This window comes from Malaclemys terrapin, chromosome 11 (genome assembly GCF_027887155.1).
Source record: "Malaclemys terrapin pileata isolate rMalTer1 chromosome 11, rMalTer1.hap1, whole genome shotgun sequence".
In the NCBI taxonomy this organism is placed as follows: Eukaryota; Metazoa; Chordata; order Testudines; family Emydidae; genus Malaclemys; species Malaclemys terrapin.
Window position 1 is genome coordinate 3,711,216 of NC_071515.1, and position 15,407 is coordinate 3,726,622.

At 51.9% G+C, this 15,407-nt stretch overlaps 1 protein-coding gene across 1 annotated transcript; it reads left to right on the forward strand.

Annotated features, from left to right (window-relative positions):
- Positions 1-925: 925 nt before the first annotated feature.
- On the forward strand, positions 926-15,193 carry LOC128845207 (maestro heat-like repeat-containing protein family member 7). Its single transcript, XM_054043600.1, has 11 exons — positions 926-1,017; positions 3,103-3,232; positions 6,465-6,640; positions 7,201-7,338; positions 7,509-7,626; positions 8,749-8,889; positions 11,858-12,013; positions 12,413-12,535; positions 13,165-13,264; positions 13,678-13,740; positions 14,719-15,193. The coding sequence occupies exons 1-11, from the start codon at positions 926-928 to the stop codon at positions 14,952-14,954; spliced, it is 1,473 nt and encodes a 490-aa protein (XP_053899575.1). The 3' UTR covers positions 14,955-15,193.
- The last annotated feature ends 214 nt before the right edge of the window (positions 15,194-15,407 follow it).

Here is a 15,407-nt window from a genome sequence, read left to right on the forward strand (position 1 = left end):
CTAAATCAGCTGTTACCACTCAAGGGTGGAGTCATCATGGACAATTCTCTGAAAACATCCACTCAGTGTGCAATGGCAGTCAAAAAGGCTACCAGAATGTTAGGAAGCATTAGGAAAGGGATAGATAATAAGACAGAAAATATCATATTGCCTCTGTATAAATCCATGGGATGCCCACACCTATAAATTCATGAATGGTGTGGAGAAAGTAAATAGGGAAGTTTTATTTATCCTTTCACACACACACACACACACACACACACACACCTGGGTTAATACAAACCTAAGGAAATATTTCTTCACACAACACAACTCGTAACTCATTGCCAGGGGATGTCGTGAAGGCCAAAAGTATAACCAGGTTCAAAAAAGAATTAGAGAAGTTCCTGGAGGACAGGTCCATCAATGGCTATTAGCCAAGGTGGTCAGGGGTGCAACACCGTGCACAGGGTGTCCCTACGCCTTCTGATTGAAACTGGGACTGGGTAACAGGGGATGGATCACTCGATAAATTGCCCTGTTCTGTTCATTTCTTCTGAAGCATCTGGCACCAGCAGAAGACAGGATAATGGGCTAGATGGACAATTGGTCTGACCCAGTATGGTCATTCTTATGTTACCCCTGTATTGTGCCTAGATAGGACTCATCTCCTTTGAGCCATTGATATGTGGGCTTTGCGACAATGCACCTTGTAAGGCTCTGAAATGAGCCCTGCCAATAATATAGGAAATTGTGACTTTTAGGCAAAACCTAGAGGCTAACTCTGATTCTCCAGGGATGCTGAGGTTCCCTCTTGCCCCAGCTGCAGGATGGGATGAGAGTCTTGTCCCGTCTCATCTGGTTCCCTCTCTCTCAAGCAGCAGACCTTGTGGCTGGGGTTTGCAGCCGGTTGGATTCAGTCCAGCAGCCCAGCTCCAGGACCCTGATGAAGAAGTTAGTGGCCCTGCTGGCTGGCGAGGCAGAGCATCTGGACACAGTGATCTCATGCCTTCTGGACTACTCCTTCCCTATAGACAGGTACGAAATGCCTCCACTCTTCAGGCCTCGCGTGATCCTTTGAGGCCCTATATGAGAACCTCACCACTGAGCACATTGTTTGGTCTTACTAGTGCAAAGTATAAAGCACTGACTGTTGAGGACTGAATCTCCCCCCTCTACATGGGACAAATTACCTGCCCTCTCCTCCTGATGGCTCTTCTCTTTTCAGCCACAAACCACAGTGAGCGAAATCCGCCTGTCAGAGATTCCTCTCCCCCATTCCCTGAATGTGTCTCCCCATGTGCAAGGCAGGAGCTCTCATTCCCAGTCCCCCTCTCCCGGCCCCTGGGACTTGTTAGAGATCTGCCTGTGGGAGGGGTTCTCAAAAGCACAGTCCCCCGCACCTACGGTCAGTGCTCATGGGTCCTGGAGCAGGGGGTGGATTTAAGTCTGTGTTCTTGAGTTCACTATCCCTTTGCTACTCCGGCTGGCAAGCGCAGAGCTCATTCCTCCGTTCTCCTTCATCTGAACGTACAGATAGTGAGCCTAGGTGGAACGTTTGCTGTCTGAAGCACATTTGTGTTTGGGCAGGAAAAGTTGAGCAACAGTGATTACGCAAAGCGTGGTTTTATGATGGATGATCCCAAGCGGTGAGTTCCAGAAACAATCCATATCAGCAGGGCCGGCTCCAGGCACCAGCAAAACAAGCAGGTGCTTGGGGCGGCACATTTCTAGGGGTGGCATTCTGGAACCGGCCATCATAGGTGCTGACTCCGGGGCATGGGGAAAAAGTACCCCTGCCACCCCAGCTCGCCGCCCCAGCTCGCCTCCGCTCCGCCTCCACCTGCTTTCCTGAGCGCGCCGCCACCGCTCTGCTTCTCCCCCCTCCCTCCCAGGCTTGCTGCGCGCGAAACAGCTGTTTCGCGCAGCAAGTCTGGGAGGGAGGAGAAGCCGAGCAGCAGGGTGCTCGGGGGAGGTGGCGGTGGTGGAGCGGAGGTGAGCTGGAGTGGGGAGCGGTTCCTCTACCCCCCCCGTTACTTCCTGCACCCCCCGACCCTAGCTCACCTCCGCTCCGCCTGCTCCCCTGAATGCGCCACCGCTCCGCTTCTCCCCCCTCCTTTGCCTGAGAGGGAAGGGGGAGAAGCAGAGCGGCAGTGCACCCGGGGTAGCAGGCAGAGCGGAGGTAAGCTAGGGTGGGCGGTCGCTGGGGCCCCCAGGAAGCAATGGGGGGGGGAAATGTGGCACGCCCGGGGGAGGAGGCGGGGCTGGGGATTTGGGGAAGGGGTTTGGAAGGGGTGGAGTTGGGGCGGGGCTGGGGGAGGGGGGTACGAAAAAAAAAGTGGGGGCAGCCAAAATTTTTTTGCTTGAGGCGGCAAAAATCCTAGAGCCAGCCCTGCATATCAGAGGACTCCACTGAAACCCTCCCTCACACAGTTGTTGGCTGAGCGCTGCGGAGATCTGAGCCACGCTGCTGCATGCCCGCTCCCTTTTTTTTTAAAGGGAATTTAATGCTGGTGAAAGGTGCCCCATTGACACCCTTGGATAATGAAGATCTCAGCTGCAGCCCAGGAAGTGACGATGAAGCTTCCTCCACACTGCCCCTAACAACACTCTGAGCTCATAGCTGGAGGGGCTGCCGACTAGGCAAGAAAGGCTCATTCAGCCTCCATGTCCCGTTCAATCCCTGAACCTACCAACAAGGGCCAAGTATGGTGGTTGACTCTGTAATGTGGACAGCGTGCACTGGGCACTGGTCCGAGACCCTTAGTTCATTTCAGATAGGACATCTGCTGCCAGAGAAGCTGTATTAGCCATTAGCCATCAGCCTCTCGGTATTAGCCATCAGCCAGTAACAGGTCGTGACCAACTGAGGCCAGATTCACACTGGCAGCCTTGAGCTGAAATGCTCCATATCCTGTGCCAGTGATTCTCAATCTGAGGTCCATGGAGTCCTTGTTCATGCTCCACATTGAATTGCACAAGCTCTGGGGACTGGACTGCTGGGCAGGGCTTTGGTTCCACAGGAGGATTTCTCTTACAAAGAGATTACATTGGTGAAGAGGTTTAATACCTTTTCTCCTAAGCCATCCTGTCCCTCATGTTGCCGTATTTCTGAATTTCTAGCAATGCGGCCGAGCTATGGCAGTTCCTATCTGCTGACCCGGCCCTCGGAGGACAGGTGATGGAGAACCTGGTTGTGAGGCTGCAGAGTCACCACAGCTCTGAGCACCAAGCCTCTCACACGTCTGCTGCCGTAAGTCACTATTCGAACATCCATAGCCCCATACAGTTAAATCTATCCTATGTCCCCGTCACACGGCACACTCACCGCCAATGCGCCTCCTCATTCCAGGACATGATGTTGCAGGGTTTATTCCACACTGGTGTCCCCTTGTCCAGCCTCCTGGTTCTGCAACAGTCCACAGGTTCCATGGTCTGGCCCTCTGGCCACGTCACCTCTTCCAGGGTTAACAGAAAAGTCCAATATGGGAAAACCCAACATGTAGTGGGCTCTGTGCCAGGCCCTCAGCCCCCATCTGAGCCTCATCATTCTTGGTCTCTTAGTCCTGAGGTCGGTACTTTGCCTCTTGCTGGGGAACCCAGACCTGACCCAGACCTTGTTCCTTCAATCCCTCACCACTTCCCTGAGCTGCTCCTCCCTTTTCCCTGCTTGTTAGCAACTCCCAGGGGTCTGCAGCTTCTGCTTTTCCCGCCCTGGATTTGTGGCTCCTTGTGACTTCTTCCCACCCAACTTCTGAGGAGCTTCCTCAAAGCTGTTCCCAGCCTCCCTGACAGCAGCTGGGCTGTGTTTCAAACAGTCCTTCTGGTTTCCCTCCATAAGATAGGAGTCCCTGCCCCCTAGCCTTCCTCCTGGAAGTGGCATTTACTTCAGGCAGTCCCTCCACCTCTCCTGCAGGCAGGACTCCCCCAGTCTCCTCCTTTATGCTGGGTTGTAAGTTAGCCAACTGTGGGGCCTTAGCCAGATTCTCCTGGTGGCCCTTTTTCCCCAGCCAGTCCTCAGGCTCAGAGGGTTCAGGCATAGGTGCTGGAACTGGGGGAACGGGAGTGCTGTAGCACCCCCTGGCTTGAAGCAGTTTCCATCATATACAGGGTTTACAGTTTGGTTCAATGGCTCTCAGCACCCCCACTACACAACGTGTTCCAGCACCCCTGGCTTCAGCCTTCTCCTGCTGGTGTTTTCTCTGTTAGGAGGGAGGAGGCAGCATGTATGCTGATCCCCTTCCTAAAGCTCATCCCAATTCACTGGGAGAGAGGGGAGCCCTGGCCCTCCCATTTTGCAAGGCTCCTGGTCCCAGGTCCTTACAGAAACATAACAGGAGTTCCTCCTGAGCACGACTTATTCCTTGGATCCCTTCTTCCCTACCAGTATTTCCCAGCTCCTTACGTATATCAGACATCTCAAAATCTGACAGGGCCACGCCACGTGACAAGGGTGGGCTGACCCCTAGCACCGCTACCTTTACAGGGACAGACTATCCCCTCCGTTTTGGGGCTACTCCATAATGTCCTGACAAACCCTTGGGGGAGGGTTCCATTCATCGCATCCATGTTGGAGCTCTGAGAAACCCCTGTGACGCTGTCTGCCCTGGTGCCAGCTCAGGATAGGGTTGCAGGCTAATTCACTCAGATGCTAACAGAAATCAAAGAAGTCAAAAGCTATTGTAGTGTAATCAGGCAGTTCACTTGTGTGTTTGTTTAGTTCAAAGGAAAAGTTAAAGGAAACACTTATCTTTATAACCTGTTGATTGCTATTGTATTGTGTATATCCCTGTAATTAGTTAAACCTAGATCAAAAGTGTGCGTTGGTGTTAAAAGATGAGAATGAACTTGATGTGTAAAGTTTATGAAAACTAATGAAGGATTCTTGTTTGCTATTACATTACATTGGCATTGTGTATATTCCTGTAATTAAATTACCCGTCAAACACAATTGGAGCCTTGGAAATGTAAATGAAGAAGACTGCTAACTTCAAAGCAAGGGCTACTGTGTTTGACAATGGGAATTCACAGACTAAGTCTGAATTTCCTACTCATCAAAACCCACTTGGGTAAAGACACTGTTCAGATTGGTTTCTGGAAAAGCTATAAAATAGATGTCAAGGAATGATCCTGTATCTCTGACTGTTTGGACTCTTACAGGGAAGATGCCAAATGCAAAATGGAGATCCCCAGAAACATCTGGGTTCCTGAAAAGACTTTTAGGAAACCAAGAGATTACTACATCTCCGCTATCATTTGGGATTTACAAATTTTGACTCACCTGTTAATGTATTTTACCTGCTTTAACCTCTCAATAACTCTCATTTATTTTTCCCAGCTAATAAGTCTTTAGTTAGTTTACTAGAGAATTGGCTGCCAGTGTTGTTTTTGGTGTGAGATCCAGAGTACCAATTGACCTAGGGTAAGTGACTGACCCTTTGGGGTTGGGAGTAACCTGATGTGGTGTGATTTTTGATTTTAATAACCTTTAATCACAAAGTTCAGTTTGTCTGGGTGGCAACATAGGCTGGAATGTCTAAGGGGACTGTCTGTGGTAAGACTGTCCTTGGTAAAACTGGTATTGTAATCCAGGAATGCACAATTGTTACTGGCTTTGTGAAATCCAATGATAGAATATACTACTAGTTTGGGGTGCCTGCCCTGTTTTATGACAGTCTGATCTAAGATTGGCACTCACAGTTGTGAACCACTCCAGAGAGCGTGACAATTGGCGTAGTCAGCACAGGAGTCACATGCCACAGGTCAATGGTCTTAAAGATCATAACCCAACACTATGTAAAGTTTAAATTTGATATGGAGAGTTTTAAGGGTTAAAGATGAGTTACAATGGGTGAATCACAATCCTCTGAGAGTCTTGACTCAAAAGAACCTGAAAAAGTATGTAAAGAAAGGGGGCTATCTGTTAAGAAGAAAGCCGCAGAACACGAACTGAGAGATTTGCTCATGGACTTTGACCAAAAAGCAGGGTCTCAGCCCCCCTAAACCCCAGATGCAGAAGAAAAGGCCCCTCTGAGGCACTTGGAAGCCAAGAAACAATGCAAGCATGAAAGAATGATGGTGGAAGTCCAAAGAGGGAGAAGAAAGATGCCGAGGAAGCTGATGAAAGAGCCACTCTTCTCTTCATTAATTTCTTCTCTCCCATTCTTAGTCCCATGAGGCATTACCCCCACCCCAAGCATGCTGTCTCTGCAGCCCCTGCAGGTCAGGAAGCTCTGCGAGATCCAAAATCCAAGCTAGGTCCCCTGTGTGGCAATGCAGCCTAGTGTCACCAGACTCCACAAGGCAAAGCCTTCAACCTGCCAGTGCCCGGCTTCCCCCGCCCTGCTGCTCGGGGCAGTTTAACTCGGTTTGTTTCTCCAGGAATCAGGGGAGTTTCATAGCACATAAGCAGGAAGTCCTGAGAACTGACGCAGGAGGGAGTAGGATTTCCAAGTAAGCTTGTGTCTGTCTTGTTCCCTCTTCAGGCTACATGCGCCCTCTATGAGATGATCTCGGTGAGCAAGTCCAGAGATGCCACAACCCGCCTCTATCCTCAGCTGCTAATGGCTCTTCTTGTCGAAATCCATTTCAGCCTGGGACAGAGCATACCAGGGGATAAAGTCTCTGGAAGGGAAAGCAGCTGGCAGAGCCTCCACACCAGGTACTGCGCCTACTGGAAAGTCAACGGTCTAATTACATGGACAGTCATAGAGAAGTCATAGTTCTCTTCTCCAGCTCTCATGTGGCCCCTGCAGGTTTTCCATAACTCTCTAATTCTGAGGGAGTTAGCAGGCAGGGCTTAGGTTGCAAGGGTGTCTCTCAGTGGTAAATGACATACCGACCAATGCACTGCAGAGGAAGTACAAAGACTATCCCAGCAGCTATGGGGAGAAATTAGTGGGAGCCAATTTGCCAGTGTGTCAAAGGAATGTGGGTCCGACACTAAAGGGCTGAAGTTCTCCTGTTCTGTGACATTGACATGCCCTAGTGCTGATGTGCAATTGTCTGTAGGATTTGCTCAGAACTCTTTCTCTTTCTTCATATTATTAAATTGTATTACTATAGTGCCTAGAAACCCCAGTCACGAACCTGTGCCTTCCTAAGCTCTATTTAAACCATTGGTGTGTCTTTCCACACACAAGTGAATCCGTCACTCCCTGACAGACCTACCATGAGGGGGCTCCTGGCACTCAGTCACGCTGGTGTGTTGTTTGAATCTAGCTCTGCAGTGGAGGCTATAAAGATGCTGCTTCTCTGTGTTGGCTGCCGTTCCGAGCTGACTGTTATGGAGAAGGAGCAAGGCTGGATCCTCCTACAAAGCCCCCAAGATCACCTCCGTGGGGTGAGCCTGCTGGCCAGGTAATACACAAGCGTTTTCCATGCAGTCAGTCCTGCTAGTGGGGGCAATTCCAGAATGAAACATTCCTCACTTCTGGGCTGCCATGTGGCCCCAAGCTGACCCCTCACCCCCTTGTTGCAGAACGTGCTTCTTCCCTTACTAACAAAGGTATTTCTGCTTTGTGTCACAGAGCCATGGTGCACTATGCTTGCCCTGAGACCACAAGGATGCTGCTGGAGCTAGTGATCCCGCTCCTCGACAGAGGTGATAAGAAACACAGGCTGACCATGATGGCCTTCTTTGTAGAAGTAAGTTTCATTAGCTGATGAGAGCAATTGGGTCTTGTGTCCTAGATTAGTGAGCAACTTCTTAAATCAAGCCTTTGAGACTCATTATTGCGCTACATAAAAGATGAGCTTTATTGGTCATGTCCACATTGCCAGGTGTCCATGCAGCTCTGACTAGGCTCCCCCAGTCCTGTCCCAGCACGCTCAGTGTAAAATCTGAGATGGATCCTTTAGGGGATCATTGGTTGCCCCAAAGTTGTAATCAGGAGCCTGATGGGAATATCCAAGAAACTAAGGTTCTGTAGAACAGCATCAGCCTGGACTCTCCCGAAGGGCAGCTGGGTCTCCTGTCGGCATCAGCCTTTCTGCAGGTCCATGAAAGGTTCCTCCCTGCAAAGTCACTAAGGAAAAGCAAAGAGGGGCATTGAGAGTGGGTATGGAGGAGAGAGGATCATGGTAAAAGCTCCCCCAGATGCAGGATCATTAGCTCTGAATGTGGCGAGCAATTTTTAACCTTCTCTATTGGATGGGTTAGTTAGAGGCACATCACCAGGAATGAGGTGGCTCTATAGTCCATCGCTAGGTTGTCCTCCCCATTTCCACGGGTTCTGTCTGGCTAGTTCCTATTGACAGTTTTCAGGGATTGTCTCCTCATCTAACTCATTAAGGGATGGGGTTTAATTCTCTCCTCACCAGGAGTCCAATCCTGGGCCCATTGAGATCAATGGCAAAACTTCCACTGACTTCAGTGGGGTCAGGATTTCAACTCAGGGGTTTGATTTCTCAGTCCCAGCTTTCGCATTATCTCAGAGCGGCTTGTTCTGCTTCACAGGGTCACCACGAGGGGTTCGGCTGCTCTTGGCAAACCCCCAGATGCACAAGAGTCCGCCATACAAATGGTCACTGAACATTTTGTTGCCCTACATGTTCTCCTGGAGGGTAGAGCAGCTCTGCTAACACCTATGGCTGAGTCTAGTGCTAACGGCCAGGAAGTCAGTGGGAGGACTGGATGTCACACACAAAGTGGGGCTGATGTATAGCAATGGACGGTACAACATGGAGGTTATGATGCCTCTCCAGAGAACCGACACACAAAGTTCTCCGGTAAGCACCTGCTGCTGATTCGCTCTGTGTTGTTTTCAGCTTCTGCGTTACGAAGAGGCCAAGAAGCTCCCACATCCAGACACTTTGGACCGTCTCGAGGAGTGGACAAAACACCCCAGCCCAGTTTTCCGTTCACTTGGTCTAAGAGGACTCAGCATCCTGGCAACCCAACCAGGGAAGGTGAGAGCCTAGGCTTGGTTAACTGGAAAACGACGAGGTGGCTGTGACCAAGTGGACTGAGTTCTGGGCAGGCAGTGAGGCACAGTGTTCTGAGCCCACCTCTGCTGCTGGCTTGCTGACCCTCTCGGTGCCTCCATTTCCCCAGCAGGAACGGGGATCACAACGGCCCCTCAATGCAGATCTTTCCTCGGAGAGTATTTTAGATGGGATTTTACTGCTTGGATTTCAGGTGGACGTTATCATTCTCCTAGGGCTACCACACGTCCGGGTTTCCCCGGACATGTCCGGCTTTTCACTCTTTAAATAGCCGTCCGGGGGGGATTTCTAAAAATGTCTGGGATTTCCCCCCAGTCGGCTATTTATCGACCGAAAAGCGGCTGACAGGGCGGCCGAGCGCCGCTCGCATTGGGGCCTCGGCAGCCAAAGTCCCTTCCCGGCTCCCCCCATCCCCTGCAGCCGTAGCATGCCGCCCGGCAGCGCTGGGGGGCGGGGCTGTGCGCCTGTGAGCGAACGCGGCGGCGGGGCTGGCAGTGGCGGCCAGAGCCCCTCCCCCGCTTCCACCCCCCCCTCCACAGCCACAGCACGCCGCTCGGCAGCACTCGGGCAGGGCGCTCCTTGGGGCGCGGTGCCAGACACCTGCTCTAAGCCGAATGGCACGGTAAGGGGGCCGGAGAGTTGGAGAAGGGGGGCAGTCAGGGGACAGGGAGCGGGGGGGTTAGATGGGTCGGGGGTTCTGGGGGGGCTGTCAGGGGGCGGGAAGTGGGAGGGAGTGGCTAGGGGGCAGGGCTACCCCCCCCAATGGAGTGTCCTCTCTTTGAAAGTTCAGATATGGTAACCCTAATTCTCCCCCATGCAAATTACCCCAGCAGCATTCCTGTTCCTTCTTGGAGAGACCATTCCTGGTGCTGTCACAAAGGAAGACCTTGATTGGTCTAAAGACCTTAGCGAGCACACAGGGCCCTGTCTCATCGCCCCTTCCAGTGGCAAGACCCAACATTGCAGCACTGCCTCAGTTTCCCCCTCCTCGGCTTGACTTCACAAATACCTCGTTCAATAACACCCTTATTCAGGCTCATTTATTAAGACAAACAAGCCTTTGAAGGCCAAAGATAAAACCCTCAGAATCAAACCTGACAGTGTCCAACGGACTAAAAATCAGAAACAGGATCTTCTGCCATTACCACATCTCCTCTTCTGAGCTCACTCAACAAAGGTTCCACCCTGTCCTTAGTAAACATAAGAAAACTTAACTTTGGCCCCCTTCCTGGGCACCCCTTCTGCAAGCTTTTTGTCCCTAGGCTCTGCGGAGTACTTTGTTCTCTTGGGGGAGGACTGCTTCCCAAGACTTCCTCCCTGGAGGCCCTTTTCCCCCATCAGATTCCCCCTGCCTTCCCTCCCAGGGTACTCTAGGAGCCACTCCCCCCTGCTCCTGCTTCCCCTTCCTTCCTGACAGCCCAAAATAGTTCTCTCCTCCTTCGCTGCCTCTGATTAATGCATGGAGCTGGCTGGCCCCAAAGTCTCTGGCCCTGAGAGAGGCAGAGCACTCTCTTAAAGAGTGTTTGTGACCCTGCCCCCAAATGATACTTCAATGCCTTGCACTATCAGGTCCAAGTTTCTCAAACTTTGCAGAGGGTTCAGCTCTCACCTAGGACTCCCCATGGGCCAGGTTTGATTTTTTCCCCAAGTTTCACCATTTGGGGGATTGTCTGCATGGGAAAAGAAGGTGGCTAGAAGTTTTCGTTTGTTTGTTTGTAAGTGGAAAAACTGCCCTACAGCTCAGAGACGCAATCACCCCAGGAAAAAATCACAATTGACTGGGGAGGCAGCATGGAACATTTCCATCCAAAAAGGGAATGTTTTTAGGAGCGTATCAAAAGGAGCAACTAGAATGGAAACTGTGTACCAGCCTTAACTATGGAGATTGCTGCCAGCATCTGCTATAATAATAATTAATAGCATGTAGAAAAGAGAGAAAAGCCCCGAAGCAAACCACAGCTTTGCCCACCCTACACCAGAACAACCCGGGACGGGGTTAGGATTCACTGATTGCCTCGTCAGGCATCCCCATCGATTCTAAAGCACCACGCCTCCGACTGTGGAGACGGAGCTTCTCTCTGACTTGGTGCCACGGGGTAGAATAAACACAGCCCTGGCACTGTGGCGTGTACTCACTGGAGGGCTGGGAGATCTGATGAGCCCCCCCGTGTGTGTGTGTAGGTGGAACAAGTCAAGGCCCTGCTGCCTGCCATCCTTTGGGGCTCGGATGAGATGGATGATGGGAGTATTCTGGAGGCCATCTCAGCTGTTCAGAACCTTCTGCAGAGCCTGGATGGGAGTGAGCTCACCAGCGTGGCCAGGAAGCTAATCCCCTTACTCGATGCTGTAAGTCAGGGGCTCTTGACCTGCCCATCCCCAGCCAGGCAGTGTTGTGACTCTGGAGTCGTAGTGGTGGCATATCTGACCTGATCAGTTCCGAGCCATTGCCTGGGCCTCAGGCATTGGTGACACCTTGGTCTCTCGTGTTCTCTGTGTGTGGCATGCAACGTTTGGTCTCCTGAGGACTGATCTGCTTTAATCTAACTCAAGTTAACATGCTCAATGTAGTGGTCATGGGGTGAAATGTAATGTCCTGTGCTTTGGAGTCTAGATGAATGAATGGCCCTTAAATGCTATGAAACTATGAAAGTGTTGAACCCATTAAAGAAACCCTCCAAAGAGCCCTTCACTGTGGATGGAGCCAGCACTTACAGGAGGCCTCCAGGGAAATTTAGGAACCACTGTCCTAACCTGTGTTGTCTGCCCCTCCACCCAAACCTTTCTGCAAATGGGTGCCCTCTTGGTGGGCAGACCATGGAGTTATTAGTCAGACTGGCCCCTATCTGTGGTTTGCATTGTGCCGAGCTCACCCTGTAAGGAGAGTGTGAAGCTCCCTCAGTGAGATCCCCTCATGGTTGTGTGTCCATCACAGGTGAGACCCCAGGTGCGCTCTGCTGCCATCATGCTCTTTACAGAGTTGCTTAACACAGTGAAGAGGAGGCAGAAGCCCCTGCTGCGGGAGGAAGTGACCCGCAGCCTGGTCCCACTGCTCCTTCACTTACAGGACGAGGACCCTGACGTGGGCAAGGTGAGTCCCGCTGCCATGTGCTCCCTGGTGCAGCAGGCCCTGACTGCTCCAGCTCTCCTGCTAGGTCTGTCTCCAGAGCCGCCTCCCAAAAGTGAAAAATCTCAGCCCTACCCGCTTACCCAAGCAAGTTCCCTGGCCTTCAATGGACACACAAGTGGAGATGTTTTATGGCTCCCAGCAGCCACTTCCTAAGTCACTGAACTGCAGCCACCATGAAGATCAAACGCCAGGAGCCTCCACTAATAGGAACAAAGAGACACCAAGGGTCAGCAGGATACCACGTGACCCCCACATTCCTTTCCCTCATTGATCATTTCAGCTGGCTTTTCACTGCAGAGTGACCACAGATTCCAGCTCTTCTCATGATGCAAACTCTCCTTGTCCCATCTTGTGTTGCAGAGGTGTCAGAAAGCCTTGGCTGGGTGTTTTCAGCTCCTGGGATGGTCTTGTCCTAAGCAGATTAACAGCAAGAAGGCTTGGCACACCCATCCCCGGGTGGTGGACAAGATCTGCCAGCACTCTGTAAGTGAACAATCGGCTTCTCGTGAGTGCTGCTTCTAGATGTGGGACCGGAAACGTGTTCCCTCACTCACTGCTCTGATTGCATGTCTAGTACTAGCATACTGCACTCTGGCTTCCTCTTAGAAGCACCCAGCTCCCCCACTCCTCCCAGTGCCTGTCAGATCTGAACAGCCAGACCTGGCCAGGAGTTCAGTACGGAGGTGAAAGCTCACAACATAAAGAATCAATTGATGGCAAAAATGCCTTCCAAATCCTGCAGGAAACTGGATGTCCCCATTTTTCACCTTACCCCAGCCCATTGGCCACTTCTGCACCGTATTTCCTATGCTCTGCACCCTCTCTAATGTCCTCCCCAGATGAAGCCCATACAACCGGGCTTCAGTGTTCTCTAGTGCCAGGCTCCAGCCCTGCAGTGCCAGCAGCTCAGACACCAGCAATGTGTCTGGTGACACTTTGAAATGGTCATTTAATGACTCCCTGGCATGTAGATGGTCGCCCCCAGGATACATGGAGATGGGAGCTGCATTCTTCCCACCCCTCCAAGCCAAGCAGCTACCTGGAGATGAAATCTCTCTTCTCCTCACCCTGCGGCCCCAGCAACAAGAAGCTTCTTTGGTTTCTATTCCTAGGTGCTGAAGCTCAAGAGCGTATCTGACATCTTGCTCCAATGTCTGGATCACCTCCAAAGCCCCCAGGCTCCAATACGACGGGCAGCAGCCATCTTGATCGGTAACCACGACTTTTCTTAAGCAACTTCTATCTGAGAGGTTGTCCCGTGTTCTGCTTGGAGGGCACTAGCAGCAAGAATTAACCCCCTGGGATCCTAGTGTCTAGATTTCCTGCCCTTGAGGCAGTTGGGCTGGGGATTATATCAAAAGGCCTGGAGCAAATTACAACCCTACCCTCCAGCTCCACCGACTGGAATCCCTGTGGGACTGCAGCAATACCATAGCCATTGGCAATCAGGCTCCCTGTATCTTCCAAGACATGAGCCTCTTTGTCTTGGAGCTTGTGGACTTGTCTGATTATCCCAGGGACCACTTGAAAGCTGTTTTGCTTGTTGGAAAGACTGACATTTTTTAAAAGGTAGCCCCAGGGGAGGTGAAAACTCCTGCAAGATTCATTTCCATTGTACGTTCCAGGTTGCACTGTTCAAAGCTCAGAGCCCGCCATGGTCAGGCAAGAGAAGGAGCTGATACTTCAGTGTAAGTAGTTGCCACATGGCTGTGTTTGCATGTGGAAGGAGAGCTCATGCTCCTTGTAGGATATCAGGGTTGGAAGGGACCTCAGGAGATCATCTAATCCAACCCCCTGCTCAAAGCAGGACCAATCCCCAGTTCCCTAAATGGCCCCCTCAAGGATTGAACTCACAACCCTGGGTTTAGCAGGCCAATGCTCGAACCACTGAGCTATTCCTCCCACTTGTGAGCCAGTCTAGGAAAAAGTGCAACTCCCCCGCCACGCTGCTGCATTGAGTTCAATTTAGACGTGGCCAGAGGTAGTGTTGAGAGAGCCTGGACATCAGTCCCAGCTTTGTTTTCTCTGATGTCAGGCGTCACTTCCATCTCCAGGTGCCAGAAGGTTTTCCCAGGAGAAAGTAAATGCCAGGCAGGGTGAGAGGCCCTGGCATGTGTCATGGAAACGGTGTTAAGGAGGTGGATGCCCCAGAATGCAGTGGAAGATGGTGCTGCCAAGGGCAGATGTCCCTGAGGACTTAAGCGGTTATCAGCTGGCGATGACACTGAGCCCTGGTGGGTCCAGAGCATCTGGGAGGAGTTAGTTGCTGTGGAAGATCAGGGGTGGCTCCAGGCACCAGCACAGCAAGTGCGTACCTGGGACGGCAAGCCTCGGGGGGCGGCGTGCCGGTCACCGTGAGGGCGGCAGTCAGGCAGCCTTCGGCGGCATGCCTGCGGGAGGACCGCCGGTCCCGCAGCTTCGGCGGCAATTCGGCGGCAGGTACGCTGAAGGCGCGGGACCGGCAGATCACCGACAGAAACGCCGCTGAATCCGCATGACCAGCGGACCGCCCGCAGGCATGCCACCAAAGGCCGCCTGACTGCCATGCTTGGGGTGGCCAAAAACATAGAGCCGCCCCTGTGGAAGATACAGAGGCCCATGGTGCAGGTGCTAGGGCATGCTAATACGATATGTGTTTTGACCTGAGCTTCCTCTCTCTGTCTCAGCTCTCAGTGGCCTGCAGCAAGATCCGGATTCCTCTGTCCGTGTCAGTGTCTCACGGGCCATTCAGCAAGTTCGGGATGGTGGCAGAAACCAGTCACGTCAGACCCTAGGAGCTAGATTCAGGAACCTGTTCTGCTGCTTGACTGGCCAGGAGGAGAGGGAAAATGCTCCTGACAGAGATCTCTTGGGTGGCCCGGACCTTTCCCAAAGTCACCGATGGGACTCAGGAGGGCCCTGAGTTCCCACAGAGAAGTTGGTGACTGGAGGAGGTCAGCTGAGCCACCACCCCAGCCCCGAAGCCAGTGCCTGCATGATCCTGTGGTAATTACCTGCATTGTTCCCCATGAGATGTAGGCAGCTGGGGATGAGTTTAAGTGACCCCAGTACTCAGCAGAATGACGGCTACTGGCTCCAGCTAAACAAAAAGGTGACAAGACTGTTAGTGTAAAACCAAGGGCATTTGCTCTCACGTCTCTGTCTTCCTTCCATAATAGAACGAGTTGCAAGACAGCTGGTTCATTACATCAGCCACGGCATTAATGACCTTTTCCCTTTCTTCTGATTAGCCTCCGATCTCTGATACAGTCTTTGTGACCTTGTAGGAAGAGATGGAATCTGGATGATGGGGATGGATCACTTGATAAATTGCCCTGTTCTGTTCATTCCTTCTGAAGCATCTGGCACTGGCCAC

Excerpts from the sequence above, each read along its gene's own strand:
- LOC128845207 (XM_054043600.1), top strand. The coding sequence starts at position 926 with ATGAAGAAGTTAGTGGCCCTGCTGGCTGGCGAGGCAGAGCATCTGGAC. Across the intron at positions 3,233-6,464 it reads CCTCTCACACGTCTGCTGCC|GCTACATGCGCCCTCTATGA; the intron begins GTAAGTCACTAT and ends TTCCCTCTTCAG. Across the intron at positions 7,627-8,748 it reads TGATGGCCTTCTTTGTAGAA|CTTCTGCGTTACGAAGAGGC; the intron begins GTAAGTTTCATT and ends TGTTGTTTTCAG.